This window comes from Convolutriloba macropyga, chromosome 10 (genome assembly GCF_964194025.1).
Source record: "Convolutriloba macropyga chromosome 10, txConMacr16.3, whole genome shotgun sequence".
NCBI classification, from domain to species: domain Eukaryota; kingdom Metazoa; phylum Xenacoelomorpha; order Acoela; family Convolutidae; genus Convolutriloba; species Convolutriloba macropyga.
The window spans coordinates 33637723-33665214 of NC_134477.1; the positions used below are offsets into that span (position 1 = coordinate 33637723).

Genomic DNA, 27492 nt, shown 5'->3' on the forward strand with positions numbered 1-27492 from the left:
TGTTCAACATAGTTCAAAAATTGACTACCAAACGATGAGGTAAACATAACCCACAATGAATCTCGAAAAAAGAGAAAAATTGAGGAAAAAAATAGTTAAAGAACAAAATCTGAAAAAACTGTTAAATTTTTAATAATGTTCTCGGAAAATTGCAAAGTCTGAAAAACTGTTCTCAGCGCAGATTGAGAATTAGCTTAGCTGCTTATTCATTTAGCACCTACACGACATCCAAACGCACTGTAAAGCGCGAACGTTAGAAATAACTTGAATTTACAAAAACTGTAGAACTGATATTATTTTCTGATTTTGTGCTATCAACCCCTAAACTGTTTCAGCTTAGTAACCTTAACACTATAAACAACTTTGACCAAACAGTTAGCCATAAAAACTTCCAACAAAATTTTAGACAAAACAGAAAAATGAAGCGAAAAAAAATCTTCAAGTTTATTCTAAACTCAAAAATCAAAGTCATAAAAATTGTAAGAAAACATCTTACAAAAAAACAGCTGGAACACTCCGGAATCTACTCGAAGCAAAAATTAACATACTAGCCAACCACTAACTAATTTCTCGCAAACCTTCTCTTGCAAAATTTCGGCTCTAGAAGCATTGTTCAACATAGTTCAAAAATTGACTACCAAACGATGAGGTAAACATAACCCACAATGAATCTCGAAAAAAGAGAAAAATTGAGGAAAAAAATAGTTAAAGAACAAAATCTGAAAAAACTGTTAAATTTTTAATAATGTTCTCGGAAAATTGCAAAGTCTGAAAAACTGTTCTCAGCGCAGATTGAGAATTAGCTTAGCTGCTTATTCATTTAGCACCTACACGACATCCAAACGCACTGTAAAGCGCGAACGTTAGAAATAACTTGAATTTACAAAAACTGTAGAACTGATATTATTTTCTGATTTTGTGCTATCAACCCCTAAACTGTTTCAGCTTAGTAACCTTAACACTATAAACAACTTTGACCAAACAGTTAGCCAAAAAAACTTCCAAGAAAATTTTAGACAAAACAGAAAAATGAAGCGAAAAAAAATCTTCAAGTTTATTCTAAACTCAAAAATCAAAGTCATGAAAATTGTAAGAAAACATCTTACAAAAAACAGCTGGAACACTCCGGAATCTACTCGAAGCAAAAATTAACATACTAGCCAACCACTAACTAACTTCTCGCAAACCTTTTCTTGCAAAATTTCGGCTCTAGAAGCATTGTTCAACATAGTTCGAAAATTGACTACCAAACGATGAGATAAACATAACCCACAATGAATCTCGAAAAAAGAGAAAAATTGAGGAAAAAGAAATAGGTAAAGAACAAAATCTGAAAAAAACTTTTAAATTTTTAATAATGTTCTCGGAAAATTGCAAAGTCTGAAAAACTGTTCTCAGCGCAGCTTGAGAAATAGCTTAGCTGCTTATTTATTTAGTTCCTACACGACATCCAAACGCACTGTAAAGCCCGAACGTTAGAAAGAACTTAAATTTACAAAAACTGTAGAACTGATATTATTTTCTGATTTTGTGCTATCAACCCCTAAACTGTTTCAGCTTAGTAAACTTAACACTATAAACAACTTTGACCAAACAGTTAGCCATAAAAACTTCCAAGAAAATTTTAGACAAAACAGAAAAATGAAGCGAAAAAAAAACTTCAAGTTTATTCTAAACTCAAAAATCAAAGTCATGAAAATTGTAAGAAAAAATCTTACAAAAAACAGCTGGAACACTCCGGAATCTACTCGAAGCAAAAATTAACATACTAGCCAACCACTAACTAATTTCTCGCAAACCTTTTCTTGCAAAATTTCGGCTCTAGAAGCATTGTTCAACATAGTTCAAAAATTGACTACCAAACGATGAGATAAACATAACCCACAATGAATCTCGAAAAAAGAGAAAAATTGAGGAAAAAGAAATAGTTAAAGAACAAAGTCTGAAAAAACTGTTAAATTTTTAATAATGTTCTCGGAAAATTGCAAAGTCTGAAAAACTGTTCTCAGCGCAGCTTGAGAATTAGCTTAGCTGCTTATTCATTTAGCACCTGCACGACATCCAAACGCACTGTAAAGCGCAAACGTTAGAAAGAACTTAAATTTACAAAAACTGTAGAACTGATATTATTTTCTGATTTTGTGCTATCAACCCCTAAACTGTTTCAGCTCAGTAACCTTAACCCTATAAACAACATTGACCAAACAGTTAGCCATAAAAACTTCCACGAAAATTTTAGACAAAACAGAAAAATGAAGCGAAAAAAATTTTCAAGTTTGTTCTGAACTCAAAGATCAAAGTCATGAAAACATGAAAATTGTAAGAAAACATCTTACAAAAAACAGCTCACTCCGGAATCGACTCGAAGCGAAAATTAACTTACTAGCCAACCACTAACTAATTTCTCGCAAACCTTTTCTTGCAAAATTTCGGCTCTAGAAGCATTGTTCAACATAGTTCAAGAAATGACTACCAAACGATGAGATAAACATAACCCACAATGAATCTCGAAAAAAGAGAAAAATTGAGGAAAAAGAAATAGTTAAAGAACAAAGTCTGAAAAAACTGTTAAATTTTTAATAATGTTCTCGGAAAATTGCAAAGTCTGAAAAACTGTTCTCAGCGCAGCTTGAGAATTAGCTTAGCTGCTTATTCATTTAGCACCTACACCACATCCAAACGCACTGTAAAGCGCAAACGTTAGAAAGAACTTAAATTTACAAAAACTGTAGAACTGATATTATTTTCTGATTTTGTGCTATCAACCCCTAAACTGTTTCAGCTTAGTAACCTTAACCCTATAAACAACATTGACCAAACAGTTAGCCATAAAAACTTCCAAGAAAATTTTAGACAAAACAGAAAAATGAAGCGAAAAAAATTTTCAAGTTTGTTCTGAACTCAAAGATCAAAGTCATGAAAATTGTAAGAAAACATCTTACAAAAAACAGCTCACTCCGGAATCGACTCGAAGCAAAAATTAACTTACTAGCCAACCACTAACTAATTTCTCGCAAACCTTTTCTTGCAAAATTTCGGCTCTAGAAGCATTGTTCAACATAGGTCAAAAATTGACTACCAAACGATGAGATAAACATAACCCACAATGAATCTCGAAAAAAGAGAAAAATTGAGGAAAAAGAAATAGTTAAAGAACAAAATCTGAAAAAAACTGTTAAATATTTAATAATGTTCTCAGAAAATTGCAAAGTCTGAAAAACTGTTCTCAGCGCAGATTGAGAATTAGCTTAGCTGCTTATTCATTTAGCACCTACACCACATCCAAACGCACTGTAAAGCGCGAACGTTAGAAAGAACTTGAATTTACAAAAACTGTAGAACTGATATTATTTTCTGATTTTGTGCTATCAACCCCTAAACTGTTTCAGCTTAGTAACCTTAACACTATAAACAACTTTGACCAAACAGTTAGCCAAAAAAACTTCCAAGAAAATTTTAGACAAAACAGAAAAATGAAGCGAAAAAAAATCTTCAAGTTTATTCTAAACTCAAAAATCAAAGTCATGAAAATTGTAAGAAAACATCTTACAAAAAACAGCTGGAACACTCCGGAATCTACTCGAAGCAAAAATTAACATACTAGCCAACCACTAACTAACTTCTCGCAAACCTTTTCTTGCAAAATTTCGGCTCTAGAAGCATTGTTCAACATAGTTCGAAAATTGACTACCAAACGATGAGATAAACATAACCCACAATGAATCTCGAAAAAAGAGAAAAATTGAGGAAAAAGAAATAGGTAAAGAACAAAATCTGACAAAAACTTTTAAATTTTTAATAATGTTCTCGGAAAATTGCAAAGTCTGAAAAACTGTTCTCAGCGCAGCTTGAGAAATAGCTTAGCTGCTTATTTATTTAGTTCCTACACAACATCCAAACGCACTGTAAAGCGCGAACGTTAGAAAGAGCTTAAATTTACAAAAACTGTAGAACTGATATTATTTTCTGATTTTGTGCTATCAACCCCTAAACTGTTTCAGCTTAGTAACCTTAACACTATAAACAACTTTGACCAAACAGTTAGCCATAAAAACTTCCAGCAAAATTTTAGACAAAACAGAAAAATGAAGCGAAAAAAAATCTTCAAGTTTATTCTAAACTCAAAAATCAAAGTCATGAAAATTGTAAGAAAACATCTTACAAAAAACAGCTGGAACACTCCGGAATCTACTCGAAGCAAAAATTAACATACTAGCCAACCACTAACTAATTTCTCGCAAACCTTTTCTTGCAAAATTTCGGCTCTAGAAGCATTGTTCAACATAGTTCAAAAATTGACTACCAAACGATGAGGTAAACAAAACCCACAATGAATCTCGAAAAAAGAGAAAAATTGAGGAAAAAAAATAGTTAAAGAACAAAATCTGAAAAAACTGTTAAATTTTTAATAATGTTCTCGGAAAATTGCAAAGTCTGAAAAACTGTTCTCAGCGCAGATTGAGTATTAGCTTAGCTGCTTATTCATTTAGCACCTACACGACATCCAAACGCACTGTAAAGCGCGAACGTTAGAAAGATATTGAATTTACAAAAACTGTAGAACTGATATTATTTTCTGATTTTGTGCTATCAACCCCTAAACTGTTTCAGCTTAGTAACCTTAACACTATAAACAACTTTGACCAAACAGTTAGCCATAAAAACTTCCAGCAAAATTTTAGACAAAACAGAAAAATGAAGCGAAAAAAAATCTTCAAGTTTATTCTAAACTCAAAAATCAAAGTCATGAAAATTGTAAGAAAACATCTTACAAAAAAACAGCTGGAACACTCCGGAATCTACTCGAAGCAAAAATTAACATACTAGCCAACCACTAACTAATTTCTCGCAAACCTTTTCTTGCAAAATTTCGGCTCTAGAAGCATTGTTCAACATAGTTCAAAAATTGACTACCAAACGATGAGATAAACATAACCAACAATGAATCTCGAAAGAGAAAAATTGAGGATAAAGAAATAGTTAAAGAACAAAATCTGAAAAAAACTTAAATTTTTAATAATGTTCTCGGAAAATTGCAAGGTCAGAAAAACTGTTCTCAGTGCAGCTTGAGAATTAGCTTAGCTGCTTATTTATTTAGCACCTACACGACATCCAAACGCACTGTAAAGCGCGAACGTTAGAAAGATATTGAATTTACAAAAACTGTAGAACTGATATTATTTTCTGATTTTGTGCTATCAACCCCTAAACTGTTTCAGCTTAGTAACCTTAACACTATAAACAAATTTGACCAAACAGTTAGCCATAAAAACTTCCAAGAAAATTTTAGACGAAACAGAAAAATGAAGCGAAAAAAATCTTCAAGTTTATTCTAAACTCAAAAATCAAAGTCATGAAAATTGTAAGAAAACATCTTACAAAAAAACAGCTGGAACACTCCGGAATCTACTCGAAGCAAAAATTAACATACTAGCCAACCACTAACTAATTTCTCGCAAACCTTTTCTTGCAAAATTTCGGCTCTAGAAGCATTGTTCAACATAGTTCAAAAATTGACTACCAAACGATGAGATAAACATAACCAACAATGAATCTCGAAAGAGAAAAATTGAGGATAAAGAAATAGTTAAAGAACAAAATCTGAAAAAAACTTAAATTTTTAATATTGTTCTCGGAAAATTGCAAGGTCAGAAAAACTGTTCTCAGTGCAGCTTGAGAATTAGCTTAGCTGCTTATTTATTTAGCACCTACACGACATCCAAACGCACTGTAAAGCGCGAACGTTAGAAAGATATTGAATTTACAAAAACTGTAGAACTGATATTATTTTCTGATTTTGTGCTATCAACCCCTAAACTGTTTCAGCTTAGTAACCTTAACACTATAAACAACTTTGACCAAACAGTTAGCCAAAAAAACTTCCAAGAAAATTTTAGACAAAACAGAAAAATGAAGCGAAAAAAAAATCTCCAAGTTTATTCTAAACTCAAAAATCAAAGTCATGAAAATTGTAAGAAAACATCTTACAAAAAACAGCTGGAACACTCCGGAATCTACTCGAAGCAAAAATTAACATACTAGCCAACCACTAACTAATTTCTCGCAAACCTTTTCTTGCAAAATTTCGGCTCTAGAAGCATTGTTCAACATAGTTCAAAAATTGACTACCAAACGATGAGATAAACATAACCCACAATGAATCTCGAAAAAAGAGAAAAATTGAGGAAAAAGAAATAGTTAAAGAACAAAGTCTGAAAAAAACTTTTAAATTTTTAATAATGTTCTCGGAAAATTGCAAAGTCTGAAAAACTGTTCTCAGCGCAGCTTGAGAAATAGCTTAGCTGCTTATTTATTTAGTTCCTACACGACATCCAAACGCACTGTAAAGCCCGAACGTTAGAAAGAACTTAAATTTACAAAAACTGTAGAATTGATATTATTTTCTGATTTTGTGCTATCAACCCCTAAACTGTTTCAGCTTAGTAACCTTAACACTATAAACAACTTTGACCAAACAGTTAGCCATAAAAACTTCCAAGAAAATTTTAGACAAAACAGAAAAATGAAGCGAAAAAAAATCTTCAAGTTTATTCTAAACTCAAAAATCAAAGTCATGAAAATTGTAAAAAATCTTACAAAAAACAGCTGGAACACTCCGGAATCTACTCGAAGCAAAAATTAACATACTAGCCAACCACTAACTAATTTCTCGCAAACCTTTTCTTGCAAAATTTCGGCTCTAGAAGCATTGTTCAACATAGTTCAAAAATTGACTACCAAACGATGAGATAAACATAACCCACAATGAATCTCGAAAAAAGAGAAAAATTGAGGAAAAAGAAATAGTTAAAGAACAAAGTCTGAAAAAACTGTTAAATTTTTAATAATGTTCTCGGAAAATTGCAAAGTCTGAAAAACTGTTCTCGGCGCAGCTTGAGAATTAGCTTAGCTGCTTATTCATTTAGCACCTACACGACATCCAAACGCACTGTAAAGCGCAAACGTTAGAAAGAACTTAAATTTACAAAAACTGTAGAACTGATATTATTTTCTGATTTTGTGCTATCAACCCCTAAACTGTTTCAGCTTAGTAACCTTAACCCTATAAACAACTTTGACCAAACAGTTAGCCATAAAAACTTCCAAGAAAATTTTAGACAAAACAGAAAAATGAAGCGAAAAAAATTTTCAAGTTTGTTCTGAACTCAAAGATCAAAGTCATGAAAATTGTAAGAAAACATCTTACAAAAAAACAGCTCACTCCGGAATCGACTCGAAGCAAAAATTAACTTACTAGCCAACCACTAACTAATTTCTCGCAAACCTTTTCTTGCAAAATTTCGGCTCTAGAAGCATTGTTCAACATAGTTCAAGAAATGACTACCAAACGATGAGATAAACATAACCCACAATGAATCTCGAAAAAAGAGAAAAATTGAGGAAAAAGAAATAGTTAAAGAACAAAGTCTGAAAAAACTGTTAAATTTTTAATAATGTTCTCGGAAAATTGCAAAGTCTGAAAAACTGTTCTCAGCGCAGCTTGAGAATTAGCTTAGCTGCTTATTCATTTAGCACCTACACGACATCCAAACGCACTGTAAAGCGCGAACGTTAGAAAGAACTTAAATTTACAAAAACTGTAGAACTAATATTATTTTCTGATTTTGTGCTATCAACCCCTAAACTGTTTCACCTTAGTAACCTTAACCCTATAAACAACTTTGACCAAACAGTTAGCCATAAAAACTTCCAAGAAAATTTTAGACAAAACAGAAAAATGAAGCGAAAAAAATTTTCAAGTTTGTTCTGAACTCAAAGATCAAAGTCATGAAAATTGTAAGAAAACATCTTACAAAAAAACAGCTCACTCCGGAATCGACTCGAAGCAAAAATTAACTTACTAGCCAACCACTAACTAATTTCTCGCAAACCTTTTCTTGCAAAATTTCGGCTCTAGAAGCATTGTTCAACATAGTTCAAGAAATGACTACCAAACGATGAGATAAACATAACCCACAATGAATCTCGAAAAAAGAGAAAAATTGAGGAAAAAGAAATAGTTAAAGAACAAAGTCTGAAAAAACTGTTAAATTTTTAATAATGTTCTCGGAAAATTGCAAAGTCTGAAAAACTGTTCTCAGCGCAGCTTGAGAATTAGCTTAGCTGCTTATTCATTTAGCACCTACACGACATCCAAACGCACTGTAAAGCGCGAACGTTAGAAAGAACTTAAATTTACAAAAACTGTAGAACTAATATTATTTTCTGATTTTGTGCTATCAACCCCTAAACTGTTTCAGCTTAGTAACCTTAACCCTATAAACAACTTTGACCAAACAGTTAGCCATAAAAACTTCCAAGAAAATTTTAGACAAAACAGAAAAATGAAGCGAAAAAAATTTTCAAGTTTGTTCTGAACTCAAAGATCAAAGTCATGAAAATTGTAAGAAAACATCTTACAAAAAAACAGCTCACTCCGGAATCGACTCGAAGCAAAAATTAACTTACTAGCCAACCACTAACTAATTTCTCGCAAACCTTTTCTTGCAAAATTTCGGCTCTAGAAGCATTGTTCAACATAGTTCAAGAAATGACTACCAAACGATGAGATAAACATAACCCACAATGAATCTCGAAAAAAGAGAAAAATTGAGGAAAAAGAAATAGTTAAAGAACAAAGTCTGAAAAAACTGTTAAATTTTTAATAATGTTCTCGGAAAATTGCAAAGTCTGAAAAACTGTTCTCAGCGCAGCTTGAGAATTAGCTTAGCTGCTTATTCATTTAGCACCTACACGACATCCAAACGCACTGTAAAGCGCGAACGTTAGAAAGAACTTAAATTTACAAAAACTGTAGAACTAATATTATTTTCTGATTTTGTGCTATCAACCCCTAAACTGTTTCAGCTTAGTAACCTTAACCCTATAAACAACTTTGACCAAACAGTTAGCCATAAAAACTTCCAAGAAAATTTTAGACAAAACAGAAAAATGAAGCGAAAAAAATTTTCAAGTTTGTTCTGAACTCAAAGATCAAAGTCATGAAAATTGTAAGAAAACATCTTACAAAAAAACAGCTCACTCCGGAATCGACTCGAAGCAAAAATTAACTTACTAGCCAACCACTAACTAATTTCTCGCAAACCTTTTCTTGCAAAATTTCGGCTCTAGAAGCATTGTTCAACATAGTTCAAGAAATGACTACCAAAAGATGAGATAAACAAACCCACAATGAATCTCGAAAAAAGAGAAAAATTGAGGAAAAAGAAATAGTTAAAGAACAAAGTCTGAAAAAACTGTTAAATTTTTAATAATGTTCTCGGAAAATTGCAAAGTCTGAAAAACTGTTCTCAGCGCAGCTTGAGAATTAGCTTAGCTGCTTATTCATTTAGCACCTACACGACATCCAAACGCACTGTAAAGCGCGAACGTTAGAAAGAACTTAAATTTACAAAAACTGTAGAACTAATATTATTTTCTGATTTTGTGCTATCAACCCCTAAACTGTTTCACCTTAGTAACCTTAACCCTATAAACAACTTTGACCAAACAGTTAGCCATAAAAACTTCCAAGAAAATTTTAGACAAAACAGAAAAATGAAGCAAAAAAATCTTCAAGTTTATTCTATTCAATTTGTTAAAACAAATTCTAACTAATATTGCAGAAGACCTCCAAAACTAACACAAAAGCTTATTTCAACCAATAAGGTAACCCGAAACACTGAAAACATGAAAGAGAAAAACGGCTAAAAAGGCGTCTAAGAACGGCGAAAAAAACTTGGATCAAGGCTGCATATGAAACACTCATATATGATTGCCATTGTCTATCCCGTTTTGAAAGATCAAAGTCAGGAAAATTGTAAGAAAACATCTCACAAAAAACAGCTGAACACTCCGGAATCTACTCGAAGCAAAAATTAACATACTAGCCAACCACTAACTAATTTCTCGCAAACCTTTTCTTGCAAAATTTCGGCTCTAGAAGCATTGTTCAACATAGTTCAAGAAATGACTACCAAACGATGAGATAAACATAACCCACAATGAATCTCGAAAAAAGAGAAAAATTGAGGAAAAAGAAATAGTTACAGAACAATGTCTGAAAAAACTGTTAAATTTTTAATAATGTTCTCGGAAATTGCAAAGTCTGAAAAACTGTTCTCAGCGCAGCTTGAGAATTAGCTTAGCTGCTTATTTATTTAGCACCTACACGACATCCAAACGCACTGTAAAGCGCGAACGTTAGAAAGAACTTAAATTTACAAAAACTGTAGAACTAATATTATTTTCTGATTTTGTGCTATCAACCCCTAAACTGTTTCACCTTAGTAACCTTAACCCTATAAACAACTTTGACCAAACAGTTAGCCATAAAAACTTCCAAGAAAATTTTAGACAAAACAGAAAAATGAAGCAAAAAAATCTTCAAGTTTATTCTATTCAATTTGTTAAAACAAATTCTAACTAATATTGCAGAAGGCCTCCAAAACTAACACAAAAGCTTATTTCAACCAATAAGGTAACCCGAAAGACTGAAAACATGAAAGAGAAAAACGGCTAAAAAGGCGTCTAGAACGGCGAAAAAAAAATTGGCTCAAGGCTGCATATGAAACACTCATATATGATTGCCATTGTCTATCCCGTTTTGAAAGATCAAAGTCATGAAAATTGTAAGAAAACATCTTACAAAAAACAGCTGGAACACTCCGGAATCTACTCGAAGCAAAAATTAACATACTAGCCAACCACTAACTAATTTCTCGCAAACCTTTTCTTGCAAAATTCCGGCTCTGGAAGCATTGTTCAACATAGTTCAAAAATTGACTACCAAACGATGAGATAAACATAACCCACAATGAATCTCGAAAAAAGAGAAAAATTGAGGAAAAAGAAATAGGTAAAGAACAAAATCTGAAAAAAACTTTAAATAATGTTCTCGGAAAATTGCAAAGTCTGAAAAACTGTTCTCAGCGCAGCTTGAGAAATAGCTTAGCTGCTTATTTATTTAGTTCCTACACGACATCCAAACGCACTGTAAAGCGCGAACGTTAGAAAGAACTTAAATTTACAAAAACTGTAGAACTGATATTATTTTCTGATTTTGTGCTATCAACCCCTAAACTGTTTCAGCTTAGTAACCTTAACACTATAAACAACTTTGGCCAAACAGTTAGTCATAAAAACTTCCAAGAAAATTTTAGACAAAACAGAGAAATGAAGCGAAAAAAATCTTCAAGTTTGTTCTGAACTCAAAGATCAAAGTCATGAAAATTGTAAGAAAACATCTTACAAAAAAAGAGCTCACTCCGGAATCGACTCGAAGCAAAAATTAACTTACTAGTTAACCACTAACTAATTTCTCGCAAACCTTTTCTTGCAAAATTTCGGCTCTAGAAGCATTGTTCAACATAGTTCAAGAATTGACAAACAAACGATGAGATAAACATAACCCACAATGAATCTCGAAAAAAGAGAAAAATAGAGGAAAAAGAAATAGTTAAAGAACAAAGTCTGAAAAAGCTGTAAAATTTTTAATAATGTTCTCGGAAAATTGCACGTCTGAAAAACTGTTCTCAGCGCAGATTGAGAATTAGCTTAGCTGCTTATTTATTTAGCACCTACACGACATCCCAACGCACTGTAAAGCGCGAACGTTAGAAAGAACTTAAATTTACAAAAACTGTAGAACTGATATTATTTTCTGATTTTGTGCTATCAACCCCTAAACTGTTTCAGCTTAGTAACCTTAACACTATAAACAAATTTGACCAAACAGTTAGCCATAAAAACTTCCAAGAAAATTTTAGACGAAACAGAAAAATGAAGCGAAAAAAATCTTCAAGTTTATTCTAAACTCAAAAATCAAAGTCATGAAAATTGTAAGAAAACATCTTACAAAAAAACAGCTGGAACACTCCTGAATCTACTCGAAGCAAAAATTAACATACTAGCCAACCACTAACTAATTTCTCGCAAACCTTTTCTTGCAAAATTTCGGCTCTAGAAGCATTGTTCAACATAGTTCAAAAATTGACTACCAAACGATGAGGTAAACATAACCCACAATGAATCTCGAAAAAAGAGAAAAATTGAGGGAAAAAAATAGTTAAAGAACAAAATCTGAAAAAACTGTTAAATTTTTAATAATGTTCTCGGAAAATTGCAAAGTCTGAAAAACTGTTCTCAGCGCAGATTGAGAATTAGCTTAGCTGCTTATTCATTTAGCACCTACACGACATCCAAACGCACTGTAAAGCGCGAACGTTAGAAAGAACTTGAATTTACAAAAACTGTAGAACTAATATTATTTTCTGATTTTGTGCTATCAACCCCTAAACTGTTTCAGCTTAGTAACCTTAACACTATAAACAAATTTGACCAAACAGTTAGCCATAAAAACTTCCAAGAAAATTTTAGACGAAACAGAAAAATGAAGCGAAAAAAATCTTCAAGTTTATTCTAAACTCAAAAATCAAAGTCATGAAAATTGTAAGAAAACATCTTACAAAAAAACAGCTGGAACACTCCTGAATCTACTCGAAGCAAAAATTAACATACTAGCCAACCACTAACTAATTTCTCGCAAACCTTTTCTTGCAAAATTTCGGCTCTAGAAGCATTGTTCAACATAGTTCAAAAATTGACTACCAAACGATGAGGTAAACATAACCCACAATGAATCTCGAAAAAAGAGAAAAATTGAGGGAAAAAAATAGTTAAAGAACAAAATCTGAAAAAACTGTTAAATTTTTAATAATGTTCTCGGAAAATTGCAAAGTCTGAAAAACTGTTCTCAGCGCAGATTGAGAATTAGCTTAGCTGCTTATTCATTTAGCACCTACACGACATCCAAACGCACTGTAAAGCGCGAACGTTAGAAAGAACTTGAATTTACAAAAACTGTAGAACTAATATTATTTTCTGATTTTGTGCTATCAACCCCTAACCTGTTTCAGCTTAGTAACCTTAACCCTATAAACAACTTTGACCAAACAGTTAGCCATAAAAACTTCCAAGAAAATTTTAGACAAAACAGAAAAATGAAGCAAAAAAAATCTTCAAGTTTATTCTATTCAATTTGTTAAAACAAATTCTAACTAATATTGCAGAAGGCCTCCAAAACTAACACAAAAGCTTATTTCAACCAATAAGGTAACCCGAAACACTGAAAACATGAAAGAGAAAAACGGCTAAAAAGGCGTCTAGAACGGCGAAAAAGAAAATTGGCTCAAGGCTGCATATGAAACACTCATATATGATTGCCATTGTCTATCCCGTTTTGAAAGATCAAAGTCATGAAAATTGTAAGAAAACATCTTACAAAAAACAGCTCACTCCGGAATCGACTCGAAGCAAAAATTAACTTACTAGCCAACCACTAACTAATTTCTCGCAAACCTTTTCTTGCAAAATTTCGGCTCTAGAAGCATTGTTCAACATAGGTCAAAAATTGACTACCAAACGATGAGATAAACATAACCCACAATGAATCTCGAAAAAAGAGAAAAATTGAGGAAAAAGAAATAGTTAAAGAACAAAATCTGAAAAAACTGTTAAATATTTAATAATGTTCTCAGAAAATTGCAAAGTCTGAAAAACTGTTCTCAGCGCAGATTGAGAATTAGCTTAGCTGCTTATTCATTTAGCACCTACACGACATCCAAACACACTGTAAAGCACGAACGTTAGAAAGAACTTAAATTTACAAAAACTGTAGAACTGATATTATTTTCTGATTCTGTGCTATCAACCCCTAAACTGTTTCAGCTTAGTAACCTTAACCCTATAAACAACTTTGACCAAACAGTTAGCCATAAAAACTTCCAAGAAAATTTTAGACAAAACAGAAAAATGAAGCAAAAAAAATCTTCAAGTTTATTCTATTCAATTTGTTAAAACAAATTCTAACTAATATTGCAGAAGGCCTCCAAAACTAACACAAAAGCTTATTTCAACCAATAAGGTAACCCGAAACACTGAAAACATGAAAGAGAAAAACGGCTAAAAAGGCGTCTAGAACGGCGAAAAAGAAAATTGGCTCAAGGCTGCATATGAAACACTCATATATGATTGCCATTGTCTATCCCGTTTTGAAAGATCAAAGTCATGAAAATTGTAAGAAAACATCTTACAAAAAAACAGCTCACTCCGGAATCGACTCGAAGCAAAAATTAACTTACTAGCCAACCACTAACTAATTTCTCGAAAACCTTTTCTTGCAAAATTTCGGCTCTAGAAGCATTGTTCAACATAGGTCAAAAATTGACTACCAAACGATGAGATAAACATAACCCACAATGAATCTCGAAAAAAGAGAAAAATTGAGGAAAAAGAAATAGTTAAAGAACAAAATCTGAAAAAAACTGTTAAATATTTAATAATGTTCTCGGAAAATTGCAAAGTCTGAAAAACTGTTCTCAGCGCAGATTGAGAATTAGCTTAGCTGCTTATTCATTTAGCACCTACACGACATCCAAACACACTGTAAAGCACGAACGTTAGAAAGAACTTAAATTTACAAAAACTGTAGAACTGATATTATTTTCTGATTCTGTGCTATCAACCCCTAAACTGTTTCAGCTTAGTAACCTTAACCCTATAAACAACTTTGACCAAACAGTTAGCCATAAAAACTTCCAAGAATATTTTAGACAAAAAAGAAAAATGAAGCGAAAAAAATCTTCAAGTTTGTTCTGAACTCAAAGATCAAAGTCATGAAAATTGTAAGAAAACATCTTACAAAAAAACAGCTCACTCCGGAATCGACTCGAAGCAAAAATTAACTTACTAGCCAACCACTAACTAATTTCTCGCAAACCTTTTCTTGCAAAATTTCGGCTCTAGAAGCATTGTTCAACATAGTTCAAGAATTGACTACCAAACGATGAGATAAACATAACCCACAATGAATCCCGAAAAAAGAGAAAAATTGAGGAAAAAGAAATAGTTAAAGAACAAAGTCTGATAAAACTGTTAAATTTTTAATAATGTTCTCGAAAAATTGCAAAGTCTGAAAACCTGTTCTCAGCGCAGCTTGAGAGTTAGCTTAGCTGCTTATTCATTTAGCACCTACACGACATCCAAACGCACTGTAAAGCGCGAACGTTAGAAAGAACTTAAATTTACAAAAACTGTAGAACTGATATTATTTTCTGATTCTGTGCTATCAACCCCTAAACTGTTTCAGCTTAGTAACCTTAACCCTATAAACAACTTTGACCAAACAGTTAGCCATAAAAACTTCCAAGAATATTTTAGACAAAAAAGAAAAATGAAGCGAAAAAAACCTTCAAGTTTGTTCTGAACTCAAAGATCAAAGTCATGAAAATTGTAAGAAAACATCTTACAAAAAAACAGCTCACTCCGGAATCGACTGGAAGCAAAAATTAACTTACTAGCCAACCACTAACTAATTTCTCGCAAACCTTTTCTTGCAAAATTTCGGCTCTAGAAGCATTGTTCAACATAGTTCAAGAATTGACTACCAAACGATGAGATAAACATAACCCACAATGAATCCCGAAAAAAGAGAAAAATTGAGGAAAAAGAAATAGTTAAAGAACAAAGTCTGATAAAACTGTTAAATTTTTAATAATGTTCTCGGAAAATTGCAAAGTCTGAAAAACTGTTCTCAGCGCAGCTTGGGAATTAGCTTAGCTGCTTATTCATTTTGCACCTACACGTCATCCAAACGCACTGTAAAGCGCGAACGTTAGAAAGAACTTAAATTTACAAAAACTGTAGAACTAATATTATTTTCTGATTTTGTGCTATTAACCCCTAAACTGTTTCAGCTTAGTAACCTTAACCCTATAAACAACTTTGACCAAACAGTTAGCCATAAAAACTTCCAAGAAAATATTAGACAAAACAGAAAAATGAAGCAAAAGAAATCTTCAAGTTTATTCTATTCAATTTGTTAAAACAAATTCTAACTAATATTGCAGAAGGCCTCCAAAACTAACACAAAAGCTTATTTCAACCAATAAGGTAACCCGAAACACTGAAAACATGAAAAAGAAAAACTGCTAAAAAGGCGTCTAGAACGGCGAAAATAAAGATTGGCTCAAGGCTGCATATGAAACACTCATATATGATTGCCGTTGTCTATCCCGTTTTGAAAGATCAATTTCATGAAAATTGTAAGAAAACATCTTACAAAAAAACAGCTCACTCCGGAATCGACTCGAAGCAAAAATTAACTTACTAGCCAACCACTAACTAATTTCTCGCAAACCTTTTCTTGCCAAATTTCGGCTCTAGAAGCATTGTCCAACATAGTTCAAAAATTGCCAACCAAACGATGAGATAAACATAACCAACAATGAATCTCGAAAGAGAAAAATTGAGGATAAAGAAATAGTTAAAGAACAAAATCTGAAAAAACTGTTAAATTTTTAATAATGTTCTCGGAAAATTGCAAGGTCAGAAAAACTGTTCTCAGTGCAGCTTGAGAATTAGCTTAGCTGCTTATTTATTTAGCACCTACACGACATCCAAACGCACTGTAAAGCGCGAACGTTAGAAAGAACTTAAATTTACAAAAACTGTAGAACAATTATTTTCTGATTTTGTGCAATCAACCCCTAAACTGTTTCAGCTTAGTAACCTTAACCCTATAAACAACTTTGACCAAACAGTAAGCCATAAAAACTTCCAAGAAAATTTTAGACAAAACAGAAAAATGAAGCAAAAAAAATCTTCAAGTTTATTCTATTCAATTTGTTAAAACAAATTCTAACTAATACTGCGGAAGGCCTCCAAAACTAACACAAAAGCTTATTTCAACTAATAAGGTAACCCGAAACACTGAAAACATGAATGAGAAAAACGGCTAAAAAGGCGTCCAGAACGGCGAAATTAAAAATTGGCTCAAGGCTGCATATGAAACTCATATATGATTGACATTGTCAAAAATTCTCCCAATCGTATAGTTATTTGTTAATATGGTTAAACCACTTTACGCAGAAAAGTTCAAATTTTAAAAAAATGCCGAGAAAAAGCTGCACGTGATCAAAAAACTTTGCTCGATCAGCGAAAATTTTTTCAGAGCTACTTTTCTGGCCCTCCCAAAGAAGCGATGTGAACAAAAATCAATCTCCTCACTTCATGACATTAAAATATTGAATGCCATTCCATTGCCCCTAGCAACAACGTCGTGACAAACTAGAGGAGGTTACCTGACCACTGAGACAAGAGAAAGTGAACAAAAGTAAGATATTTTCAAAAAAAGTTGAAAAAATTTGCAAATTTTATCACAACATAGCTAAAGTTCGTGATGTTCAAATGTTGTAAATAAATTCATTGCCACTACAAACAAGGCACCAACCAATCAGACCATAGGGAAGGTTTGATGGACACTGAGACTGGTAACAATTGCTAAACTTAGAAAATGACTAACAATTTGACTGAAAACAATCGCAATATTCAATGAAAAGTTGCTAAAATTTTGGGTATTAACTTCTTCAGAATCAATTCATTGTGCCCAGAGGTTATCTAATAACCCGATTTCAAGCCATAAAGATTGCAATGGCACATAAAGATGATTAACTATGGAGATGACAAAAATCATCCGAAATTTTGAAGAAAATATTAAAATTTACCACAAAATTGCAAAAATCTTAGACAAAACTCAAAAAAATATCAAGTTTTTTTCAAAAATTTGCTAAAAACTGTGCCATAGCTCCTGAAATAGTGAACAAAAGTATATATCTCTTGAAAAAAAGTATCAACTTTGACAAACCTCATTTCAAGACTACTCAAACCACAAATTTTAATAACGACAAAAACGTCGAAAATTGAACTATTTTAAGCTAAAAAGCTCCTAAAAATGACGTTTTTGCTTGAATTGAGGCTTTCCCAGCAACTGCAACACTCTAAGCACTTGAGGGACTACTAGACGCCGCTAAGCGCACTGGACGCGGCTAATCTTACAAAAAGAAAATAGACAGAGCACCAATACAATCCAAGTCCTGAAATACAACCCAAGGACACGAATAAAAAACTTACAGCTACTGTACTAGATCAGCAGATCATTTGAACAACGCCTGCAAGAAAAAACGATCTCAAAAGTTGAGAAACTAAAATCAAACAACCCAAACAAAAATATAATCATTGCTAAAACTCTTGAATCTATTATCCTAGTGGCCAAATTCGATTCAATTAAATACACCCATTAATTCCAGCACAGGCCTTGAAAGAGGTTTATTGGCAAAGAAAGAGGGCAAAATCGAGAAATAACACAAATTCTTAAAAATTGAAAATTACAAAAGTTAAAACAAAGTTTTTTAGTTTCGCAACATTAAAAAGTTCAAAAAAACATTTTGTCTGGTATTCGTCTATCGCCAACAACTGAAATAATGTCATTGGCCGTAACAATTGATTAATTGACTAAAAATTTGACTGAAATGGTTGAAAACAAGTGCATTAGATATGGGCCTCTGATGAAACTTAATGCCCTTTGAGCCTCACCAGTTTTTCCCATTTTGAAGGATCAAAGTCACTGGTATTCATCTATCGCCAAGAACTGAAAAAATTTCATTGGCCGTAGCGATTGATTAGACGACTATAAATTTCACTGAAATTACTAAAAACAACTGCAATAGATAGTAATTGACAAACATGTGAAAACATCTCACAACAACAAAAAAACCAGAGCTCATATGCAATCCAACAGCCGGGAAACATCGTAAAAAAAACGGCCGAGAAGATGAAGACGTCTATTTAAAACAATAACAAACGACACCCAAAAATATCTGCTCTTCGATTTTTAAAAAGGCACTCCTCTACTAAAGGACGGCGACCCAAAACAATTGTTTTACGGGTTTTTTTAGCAAACATTCTTAAACTGTTCTAAGTAATAAAAATTATTCATAGGGAAAAAACAGTTGAACAACTCCCAGATAAAAACTCGTGATAGTGAACACTCAAGTGTTGATATGGCCAAACAACAAAATGAAACGATTTCAATTGCCAAGTAATTTTTATGTACTTCTGTTAGTGCGGGCAAATCGTCAGAACAGTAAATTGCGATCAACTGAAGATGGATTGGAAGAGCTGCAAAAAACAAAATCGACTAATTAATCTCGGATGAACTCCGCTTGATCGACAAGCGGGAGCAAATTAATTTAGATGGGTTGTAGCTTAAAATGTTTTCTAGGTTCAAAACGACACCACACAGTTTCATTCACGTCCCTCCAAATTAGCAGTCTGACGTCTTAACCACTCAGCTACAAATGCTTTGATTGCCTTTCACTCACAATCGTTTTTAGGTAACAAGTTGATTTCATAACGCCAGCAACTTATATCACGATAAAAAGAGGAACTAAAAGAGGGAAAAAAGTCAATTAAGAAGTCAAAGAATGTTCTAAAACAAAAACAGTCGACCAAAATTTTTGCTTAAAAACACCAACACGTGTACAACAATTTCTTCCAACTTCGTTTGAGAGCATTTGAAATTATTTAAATTGACATCGCACAAAAGTATTTTTAAAGTTCGAGCTATTTTCATTTTATTGTTGGACACCTAGCTGTTTCTTAATTAGAGGATATATGAGCAAGTCTCAATACCAATAGTCATGGCCATTAGAGATTGTAACTACAGTTTATAACAACGGCGTTCAACTAGAGGGCATCAAAAATAGAGCTTTCGGTTTATCTTGTTCTTAAATTTGACTTTGGTTCTCGAAACGGACACTGTTGATTCTAACTTCTACTGAGCAGCTGCTGACCAAAAGCAGTTTGATATGAGCGAAAAGAATTTAGAGAACTGAAAGATTGTTCACGCAAATATTGAACAACCTGTGCACAAAGGTAAAGCAGACATAATTTTTGCGCGAGAAAGAACGGAAACATAGCCAGTAGAATCCCGATCCGACTCAAAGTACAAACTGACTCACACCATAACCAAATGTCCCTCACTTACCAGATATATATATATACCTGTATAATTATTTTCTACTGATCCTTCTTGCAAAACATTTTTTGTTAGAAACACAAAAAACAAAGGCATACTATAACAGATTTTACCAAAAAAAATACCCAAAAGCTGCAATTCCAAACCAATTAGTCGCAGCAGATATTGAAACAAGTCATAAAAAATGTGTAAAAACATCCTAAGAAAAGAGAAAGACAGAGCAACAATACAATCCAATTCTGAAAAACTGAGAACTGATGTACCTGACCAGCAGATCAATCGAACAATCCAACACAAAATCTCAAAAGTTGAGAAACTTATACAAACTAAATCAACCAAATATATCATGATAATCATTGCTAAAACTCTTGAATTTTTTAACCTAGTGGCCACATTCGATTCAATTAAAGACACCATTAAATCCAGCACAGACCTCGAAAGAGGTTAATTGGCAAAGAAAGAGGACAAAATCGAGAAATATGACAAATTCTTAAAAATTGAAAATGGCAAAAGCTAAAAAAAAAGTTTCTTAGTTTCGCGACCTTAAAAAGTTCAAAGCAACTTTTTTTTCTCTGGTATTCATCTATCGCCAAGAACTGAAAAAATTTCATTGGCCGTAGCAATTGATTAGACGACTATAAATTCGACTGAAATTACTGAAAACAACTGCAATAGATAGTCATTGACAAATATGTGAAAACATCTCACAACAAAAAAACCAGAGCTCATATGCAATCCAACAGCCGGGAAACATCGTAAAAAAAGCCGAAAAGATGAAGGCGTCTATTTAAAACAATAACAAATGACACCCAAAAATATCTGCTCTTCGATTTTTAAAAAGGCACTCCCCTACTAAACATATTCCAAGGATGGCGGCCCAAAACAATTGTTTTACGGGGATTTTAAGCAAACATTCTTAAACTGTTCAAAGAAAAAAAAATTATTCATAGGGAAAAACAGTTGAACAACTCCCAGATAAAAACTCGTGATAGTGAACACTCAAGTGTTGATATGGCCAAACAACAAAATGAAACGATTTCAATTGCCAAGTAATTTTTATGTACTTCTGTTAGTGCGGGCAAATCGTCAGAACAGTAAATTGCGATCAACTGAAGATGGATTGGAAGAGCTGCAAAAAACAAAATCGACTAATTAATCTCGGATGAATTCCGCTTGATCGACAAGCGGGAGCAAATTGATTTAGATGGGTTGTAGCTTAAAATGTATTCTAGGTTCAAAACGACACCACACAGTTTCATTCACGTCCCTCCAAATTAGCAATCTGACGTCTTAACCACTCAGCTACAAATGCTTTGATTGCCTTTCACTCACAATCGTTTTTAGGTAACAAGTTGATTTCATAACGCCAGCAACTTATATCACGATAAAAAGAGGAACTAAAAGAGGGAAAAAAGTCAATTAAGAAGTCAAAGAATGTTCTAAAACAAAAACAGTCGACCAAAATTTTTGCTTAAAAACACCAACACGTGTACAACAATTTCTTCCAACTTCGTTTGAGAGCATTTGAAATTATTTAAATTGACATCGCACAAAAGTATTTTTAAAGTTCGAGCTATTTTCATTTTATTGTTGGACACCTAGCTGTTTCTTAATTAGAGGATATATGAGCAAGTCTCAATACCAATAGTCATGGCCATTAGAGATTGTAACTACAGTTTATAACAACGGCGTTCAACTAGAGGGCATCAAAAATAGAGCTTTCGGTTTATCTTGTTCTTAAAATTGACTTTGGTTCTCGAAACGGACACTGTTGATTCTAACTTCTACTGAGCAGCTGCTGACCAAAAGCAGTTTGATATGAGCGAAAAGAATTTAGAGAACTGAAAGATTGTTCACGCAAATATTGAACAACCTGTGCACAAAGGTAAAGCAGACATAATTTTTGCGCGAGAAAGAACGGAAACATAGCCAGTAGAATCCCGATCCGACTCAAAGTACAAACTGACTCACACCATAACCAAATGTCCCTCACTTACCAGATATATATATATATACCTGTATAATTATTTTCTACTGATCCTTCTTGCAAAACATTTTTTGTTAGAAACACAAAAAACAAAGGCATACTATAACAGATTTTACCAAAAAAATTACCCAAAAGCTGCAATTCCAAACCAATTAGTCGCAGCAGATATTGAAACAAGTCATAAAAAATGTGTAAAAACATCCTAAGAAAAGAGAAAGACAGAGCAACAATACAATCCAATTCTGAAAAACTGAGAACTGATGTACCTGACCAGCAGATCAATTGAACAATCCAACACAAAATCTCAAAAGTTGAGAAACTTATACAAACTAAATCAACCAAATATATCATGATAATCATTGCTAAAACTCTTGAATTTTTTAACCTAGTGGCCACATTCGATTCAATTAAAGACACCATTAAATCCAGCACAGACCTCGAAAGAGGTTAATTGGCAAAGAAAGAGGACAAAATCGAGAAATATGACAAATTCTTAAAAATTGAAAATGGCAAAAGCTAAAAAAAAGTTTCTTAGTTTCGCGACCTTAAAAAGTTCAAAGCAACTTTTTTTTCTCTGGTATTCATCTATCGCCAAGAACTGAAAAAATTTCATTGGCCGTAGCAATTGATTAGACGACTATAAATTCGACTGAAATTACTGAACACAACTGCAATAGATAGTCATTGACAAATATGTGAAAACATCTCACAACAAAAAAACCAGAGCTCATATGCAATCCAACAGCCGGGAAACATCGTAAAAAAAAGCCGAAAAGATGAAGGCGTCTATTTAAAACAATAACAAACGACACCCAAAAATATCTGCTCTTCGATTTTTAAAAAGGCACTCCCCTACTAAACATATTCCAAGGATGGCGGCCCAAAACAATTGTTTTACGGGGATTTTAAGCAAACATTCTTAAACTGTTCAAAGAAAAAAAAATTATTCATAAGGAAAAACAGTTAAACCACTCCCAGATAAAAAAAATCCTGATAGCCAACTCTCAAGTGTTGATATGGTCAAATAACAAAATGAAACGATCTGAAATGCCAAGTAATTTTTATGTACTTTTGTTAGTGCGGGCAAATCGTCAGAACAAAACAATTGCGGTCAACCGAAGTTGGATTGATAGAACTGCAAAAACAAAACCGACTAATTGACCTCGATTCAATTACGCTCGAACCACAAGCAGGGGCAAATTAATTTAGATGTTGTGTAGCTTAGAAATGTTTTCGAGGATCAAAAACGACGTTCCACGGGTTAAATCCAGTCACTCTAAATTAGCAGTTTGACATCTCAAACCACTCAGCTACAATTGCCTTGATTTTATTTCACTCACAATCAATTTTAGGAAACAAATTGATTGCAGAACGCCAGCAAGATCACTAAAAATTGAAGAACTAAAGGAGTGGAAAAATCAATGAAGAAGTCAACGAAAGTTCTAAAACAAAAGCAGTTTAAGAAATTTTTGACTTAAAACACCAACACATTTACCACGATTGCTTCCAACTTCATCCGAGAACATTTTTTTAAAATGCCATGCCACAAAAAGATTTTTAAAGTGCGAGCAATTTTCATTTTGTTGGACACATAGCTGTTTCTTAATTAGAGGATATATGAGCAAGTCTCAATACCAAGGGTCATGGCCATTAGAGATTGTTACAAAGGCATATAAGAACGACGTTCAACTAGAGGGCATCTAAAATAGGGCTTTGGGTTTATCTTGTTCTTAATTTTGACTATATTTCTCGAAACTGACACTCTTGGTTTTAACTCCTGCTAAGCAACTGCTCACCAAAAGCAATTTGATCAGAGTGAAAAGAATTTAGAGAACTGAAAGATTTTTCACGCGAATATTGAATGACCTCTGCACAAAGGTAAAGCAAACCAAATTTTTTGCAGGATAAAGACGAAAACATAGCCAGAAGAATAACGATCCAACTCAAAGTATAAATTGACTCAGACCCTGACCAAATGTCCCTCACTTACTAGATGAATATACCTGTTCAATTATTTTTTACTGATCCTTCCTACAAATCAATGTTTGTAAGAAAATGAAAAAAAACAAAGGCATAATATGATAGCTTTTACATAAAATTACCCAAAAGCTGCAACTCAACCAATTAAACTCAGCAGATGTTGAGACAGTTGAAACATGAAAAAATGTGTAAAATTATCCTAAGAAAAGAAAAAGACAGAGCAAAACTACCATCCAATAATGAAAAAACTGAGAACTAATATACCTCACCAGCAGATCAATTGAACAATCCGAGCAAAAAAGACAAAATCTCAAAAGTTGAGAAATTCAAATAAATTAAATCAATCAAACTACACAAAATATATGATACTGATTGCTAAAACTCTTGAATCTTACCAATTGCGCTCTGAGCGCTAGGAACCACCGTGTCGCACAATCGCTTCTATGTTATCAATAAACATATTTCAGCTTGAGAACAATTGAGATCACGATGAAATCAAAAGTATAGCTTGAACAACTTACTTGAAAGCGAATATTGTTCCAGAAAAGTGCAGAATCGTTAAAGCTAAATTTTCATTGCCCTCTCTCGATATGTTCGCTTAACCATGGAGCTCAATGCTGCTCTTAAGCATGCATTTCGAGTGGCCCTTTAAACAGGCAAAAATTTTGCCCCATTTTAGGGCTCACGCATTTAATATTTAGGATACGATTACTTCAAATTTCGTTCGGGAGCAATTAAAAAACATTTTCAGCAAAAGCTTAAGGCTAACACCACATACCTGGACAAAAGAATGAGCTCTTCATTAGTGTGTCTGATTCTGTTGGCTGTGAGGACCCAGTCTGCCACGTATTCGACCAGTTTATTTCTGAACTTCATCTCCTGTCTCAGTGAAAGATCATCCCTTCGTTTCATCATCTTCTCCACCATGTAGCAGAATTTCTTTTTCATTACAATATGTTTGCCCAGTGAGTGGTCCAGAGTGCGTAAGTACCTGAAATGACACAGGATAGATATTATTCCACATAAAGTTAGATGCAGATACGTGACCAATCTCAAATCAACTTCACAATATTAAAGTTCTTCAGCACCCAAAAACAGTTCTCGTATATCGCCTAAAAATATTTTTTTACTCTTGTCATGCCTGCAGTTTGCATATACTATTGAAAAGTTACAAGTTTATAAGTTTGAAGGTTTCAATAACAAATTTTTGCTATAAATTTAACAAATTTCCCGCTAGTTGTCAACAGCAGAAAATTGGTGGATACTAACTTAGCGAGTGAGAGCATGAGCGTTTCGACGGAGAAGAACCCAAAGCTATCAGAGGCATCATCATGATGCGTCATGAGCACTTTGCCCAGAATGTCAATCAGGTGGTCTGCAAACTGCGTGTTCAGATCATTTTGAATGGCCTGCAGAGAAAAAGTATCAATTCGACGAAGCAGAAGTTAAGTTTTTAATCGGAACAAATTTTCAAAAACAATTGATAACTTCAATGAACACCTTGCAGCAATGCCAAATGGATCAGAAATGCTCATAATTTCAAAAATTTCAGAAGTTTGCATTATATCAACTTAATGCTCGACTACTTAATGCTCTCCTAGCTTTACCTGTTTATCCCATTTTTGAGGACAGAAAGTCAAATGGTCAGATGAAAACAAGAATCAGACGAAAAGGCGGTCAAACGAAAAATTGCATAAAAAGACCAACAGGACTAATATTAATGCAACAAGCTTCGTGTGAGAGCAATTGAACAATTGTTCATATTTCCAGGCAGCTAACATTATAACCATAGATAAAAAATGGAAAAACAGTCAATTGGAAAAGTTTGTGAAGAGCAACTGAGCACTCAACAACTAAACATGACAAGAGGGGCGCGGGACTAACATATAAAAAATGTCGACGAATTATTGAAAAATTGACCCAAATGTGCAGAAGTTTAAGAAACACAAAAAAAGATGTTCGTCCATTTTCTCAAAAATCCGTGAGGTCAAATGAAGAGATGTATAAAATTAAATTTAGAGCAAGTCAAATCTTCGCAAATTGCTGCTCCAAAACAATTACTCTTATCAACGAATTGTGACACAGCTAAGATTAGACAGAAAAGACAAAACAAACGACAATACACAAGGAGAAAAAAGCAAGGAAAAATTAAAGAGACAAGAACCAATTTTAACATTTTTTAAATATTCTCTATAAATTGTGACACCCCATAACACTTCTCAGTTGTGCTCCAGTTTCTGTTCAACCATTGACCAACTAAGCATATAAACACAAAAATATAGTTGGTATACTACCAGAAAGTAGCTGCCATAGACTCGTAGAACTACGTCAAAAATACATGAAAAAAAGACATCGAACTAATAACATAGCCGGCAGATTGCCGGAATAGCTGCGAAAGAAAAGACCTGCGTGACATATAATAGAGATAGAAACAGATACAGATCTAAATTGAAAAAAAAAATCGACGCCGCTCAAAAAACTAGTTAAAAAACATTCACCGATAAATTAATAAAGCTTGTTAAAATTCATCCCACAGAAGCTTCTTATTAGGGACCTTTACGGCACATATGAGTTCCTTTGACCTTGAACAAATTCAAACTAAACTTAAGTTTTAAAGTGCAAAAGTCATTTTATTGAGTGAGGTAAGTCACGTATGATCAAAATCTAATCACGCAATTAACCTAAAGCTAAAGCGAGTGAGAAATGACGTCACGCGCGCAAATGCCGTTAGTGAGAGGAAGAAGTCATTCAGATAATTTGACTTTTTCAGCTTTGCTGTGTGAACAAATGAAAAAAGAAAAAAGAGCGTCAGACGACGAAACAAAAAAACATAGCAGGACAAGTCCTGACGTACAATTCAAAGAATTTTCACTGACTAAATAGAAAATTAGACCAAGAACGGACTATGAATGGATTGGGAAAACCCTTTAGAAAAAAAATCCGATCCAAAAAATCGAAAAAACTGCGCGAGAAAGCGAAATTTTGTTCAAACACCGTTTTCTCACTCTACATTAAATTCAGTGCGAAAAAATTGCACGCCACAAAACCACTCGCTTTTTCGTTCCACTTCCTATTTCGGCGTGACCAAAATCACTACTCCAATTTGACTTCAAAAACCATGAAAATGTGTGAACAGATCTTAAAAAAAGACAGCGCCCCAATACAATTCAAATTCTTTGAATTGTAATAAAAAACCAAGAGCACAGCAATATAGCTTCGCTCAGCTTACAGCTTCGCAGCTATAAAAAGGAAATGATCTATCGTTTCCTAAGCTGTCCTCAATTGAGATTGAGCTGAGCCCCTCAATTAGATAAGAAACCCTCATTTGACATATTGCCTCAACTTAAAGTAATCAGGGCCACTTTCAGAGTGAGGAATCACATTTTGGGAGCAGGTTAGTCACGTGACACCAAGAAAATATCCACGCCAAAATATTCAAGTAGAACATCACCTCATACACAACTCAGTCGAAGAAATGATTGACAATGAAAAGGGCTGATTTGAAGTGAACATGATGTGATGGTCTGTACCAAAAAAGAGGGCAACAAAATAAAAAAACCACCAGACGGCCAAGAAAAGATCCGATAAGCTATCGCATCCACTAACAAAAACAAACAAAAAGCAAAAACCTGCGAAAAATTGAAATTAT

General features: G+C 33.4%; 1 protein-coding gene across 1 annotated transcript in view; it reads right to left on the reverse strand.

Annotated features, from left to right (window-relative positions):
- Positions 1-27492, reverse strand: part of LOC142347999 (neurofibromin-like) — a 634373-nt gene that overhangs the window by 106460 nt on the left and 500421 nt on the right. Inside the window, exons 25-26 of the mRNA XM_075399163.1 lie at positions 25113-25252; positions 24622-24834 (exon numbers count right to left, since the gene is read on the reverse strand). Of these exons, the coding sequence (XP_075255278.1) occupies positions 24622-24834; positions 25113-25252 (353 nt within the window). The remainder of the gene's footprint in view (positions 1-24621; positions 24835-25112; positions 25253-27492) is intronic.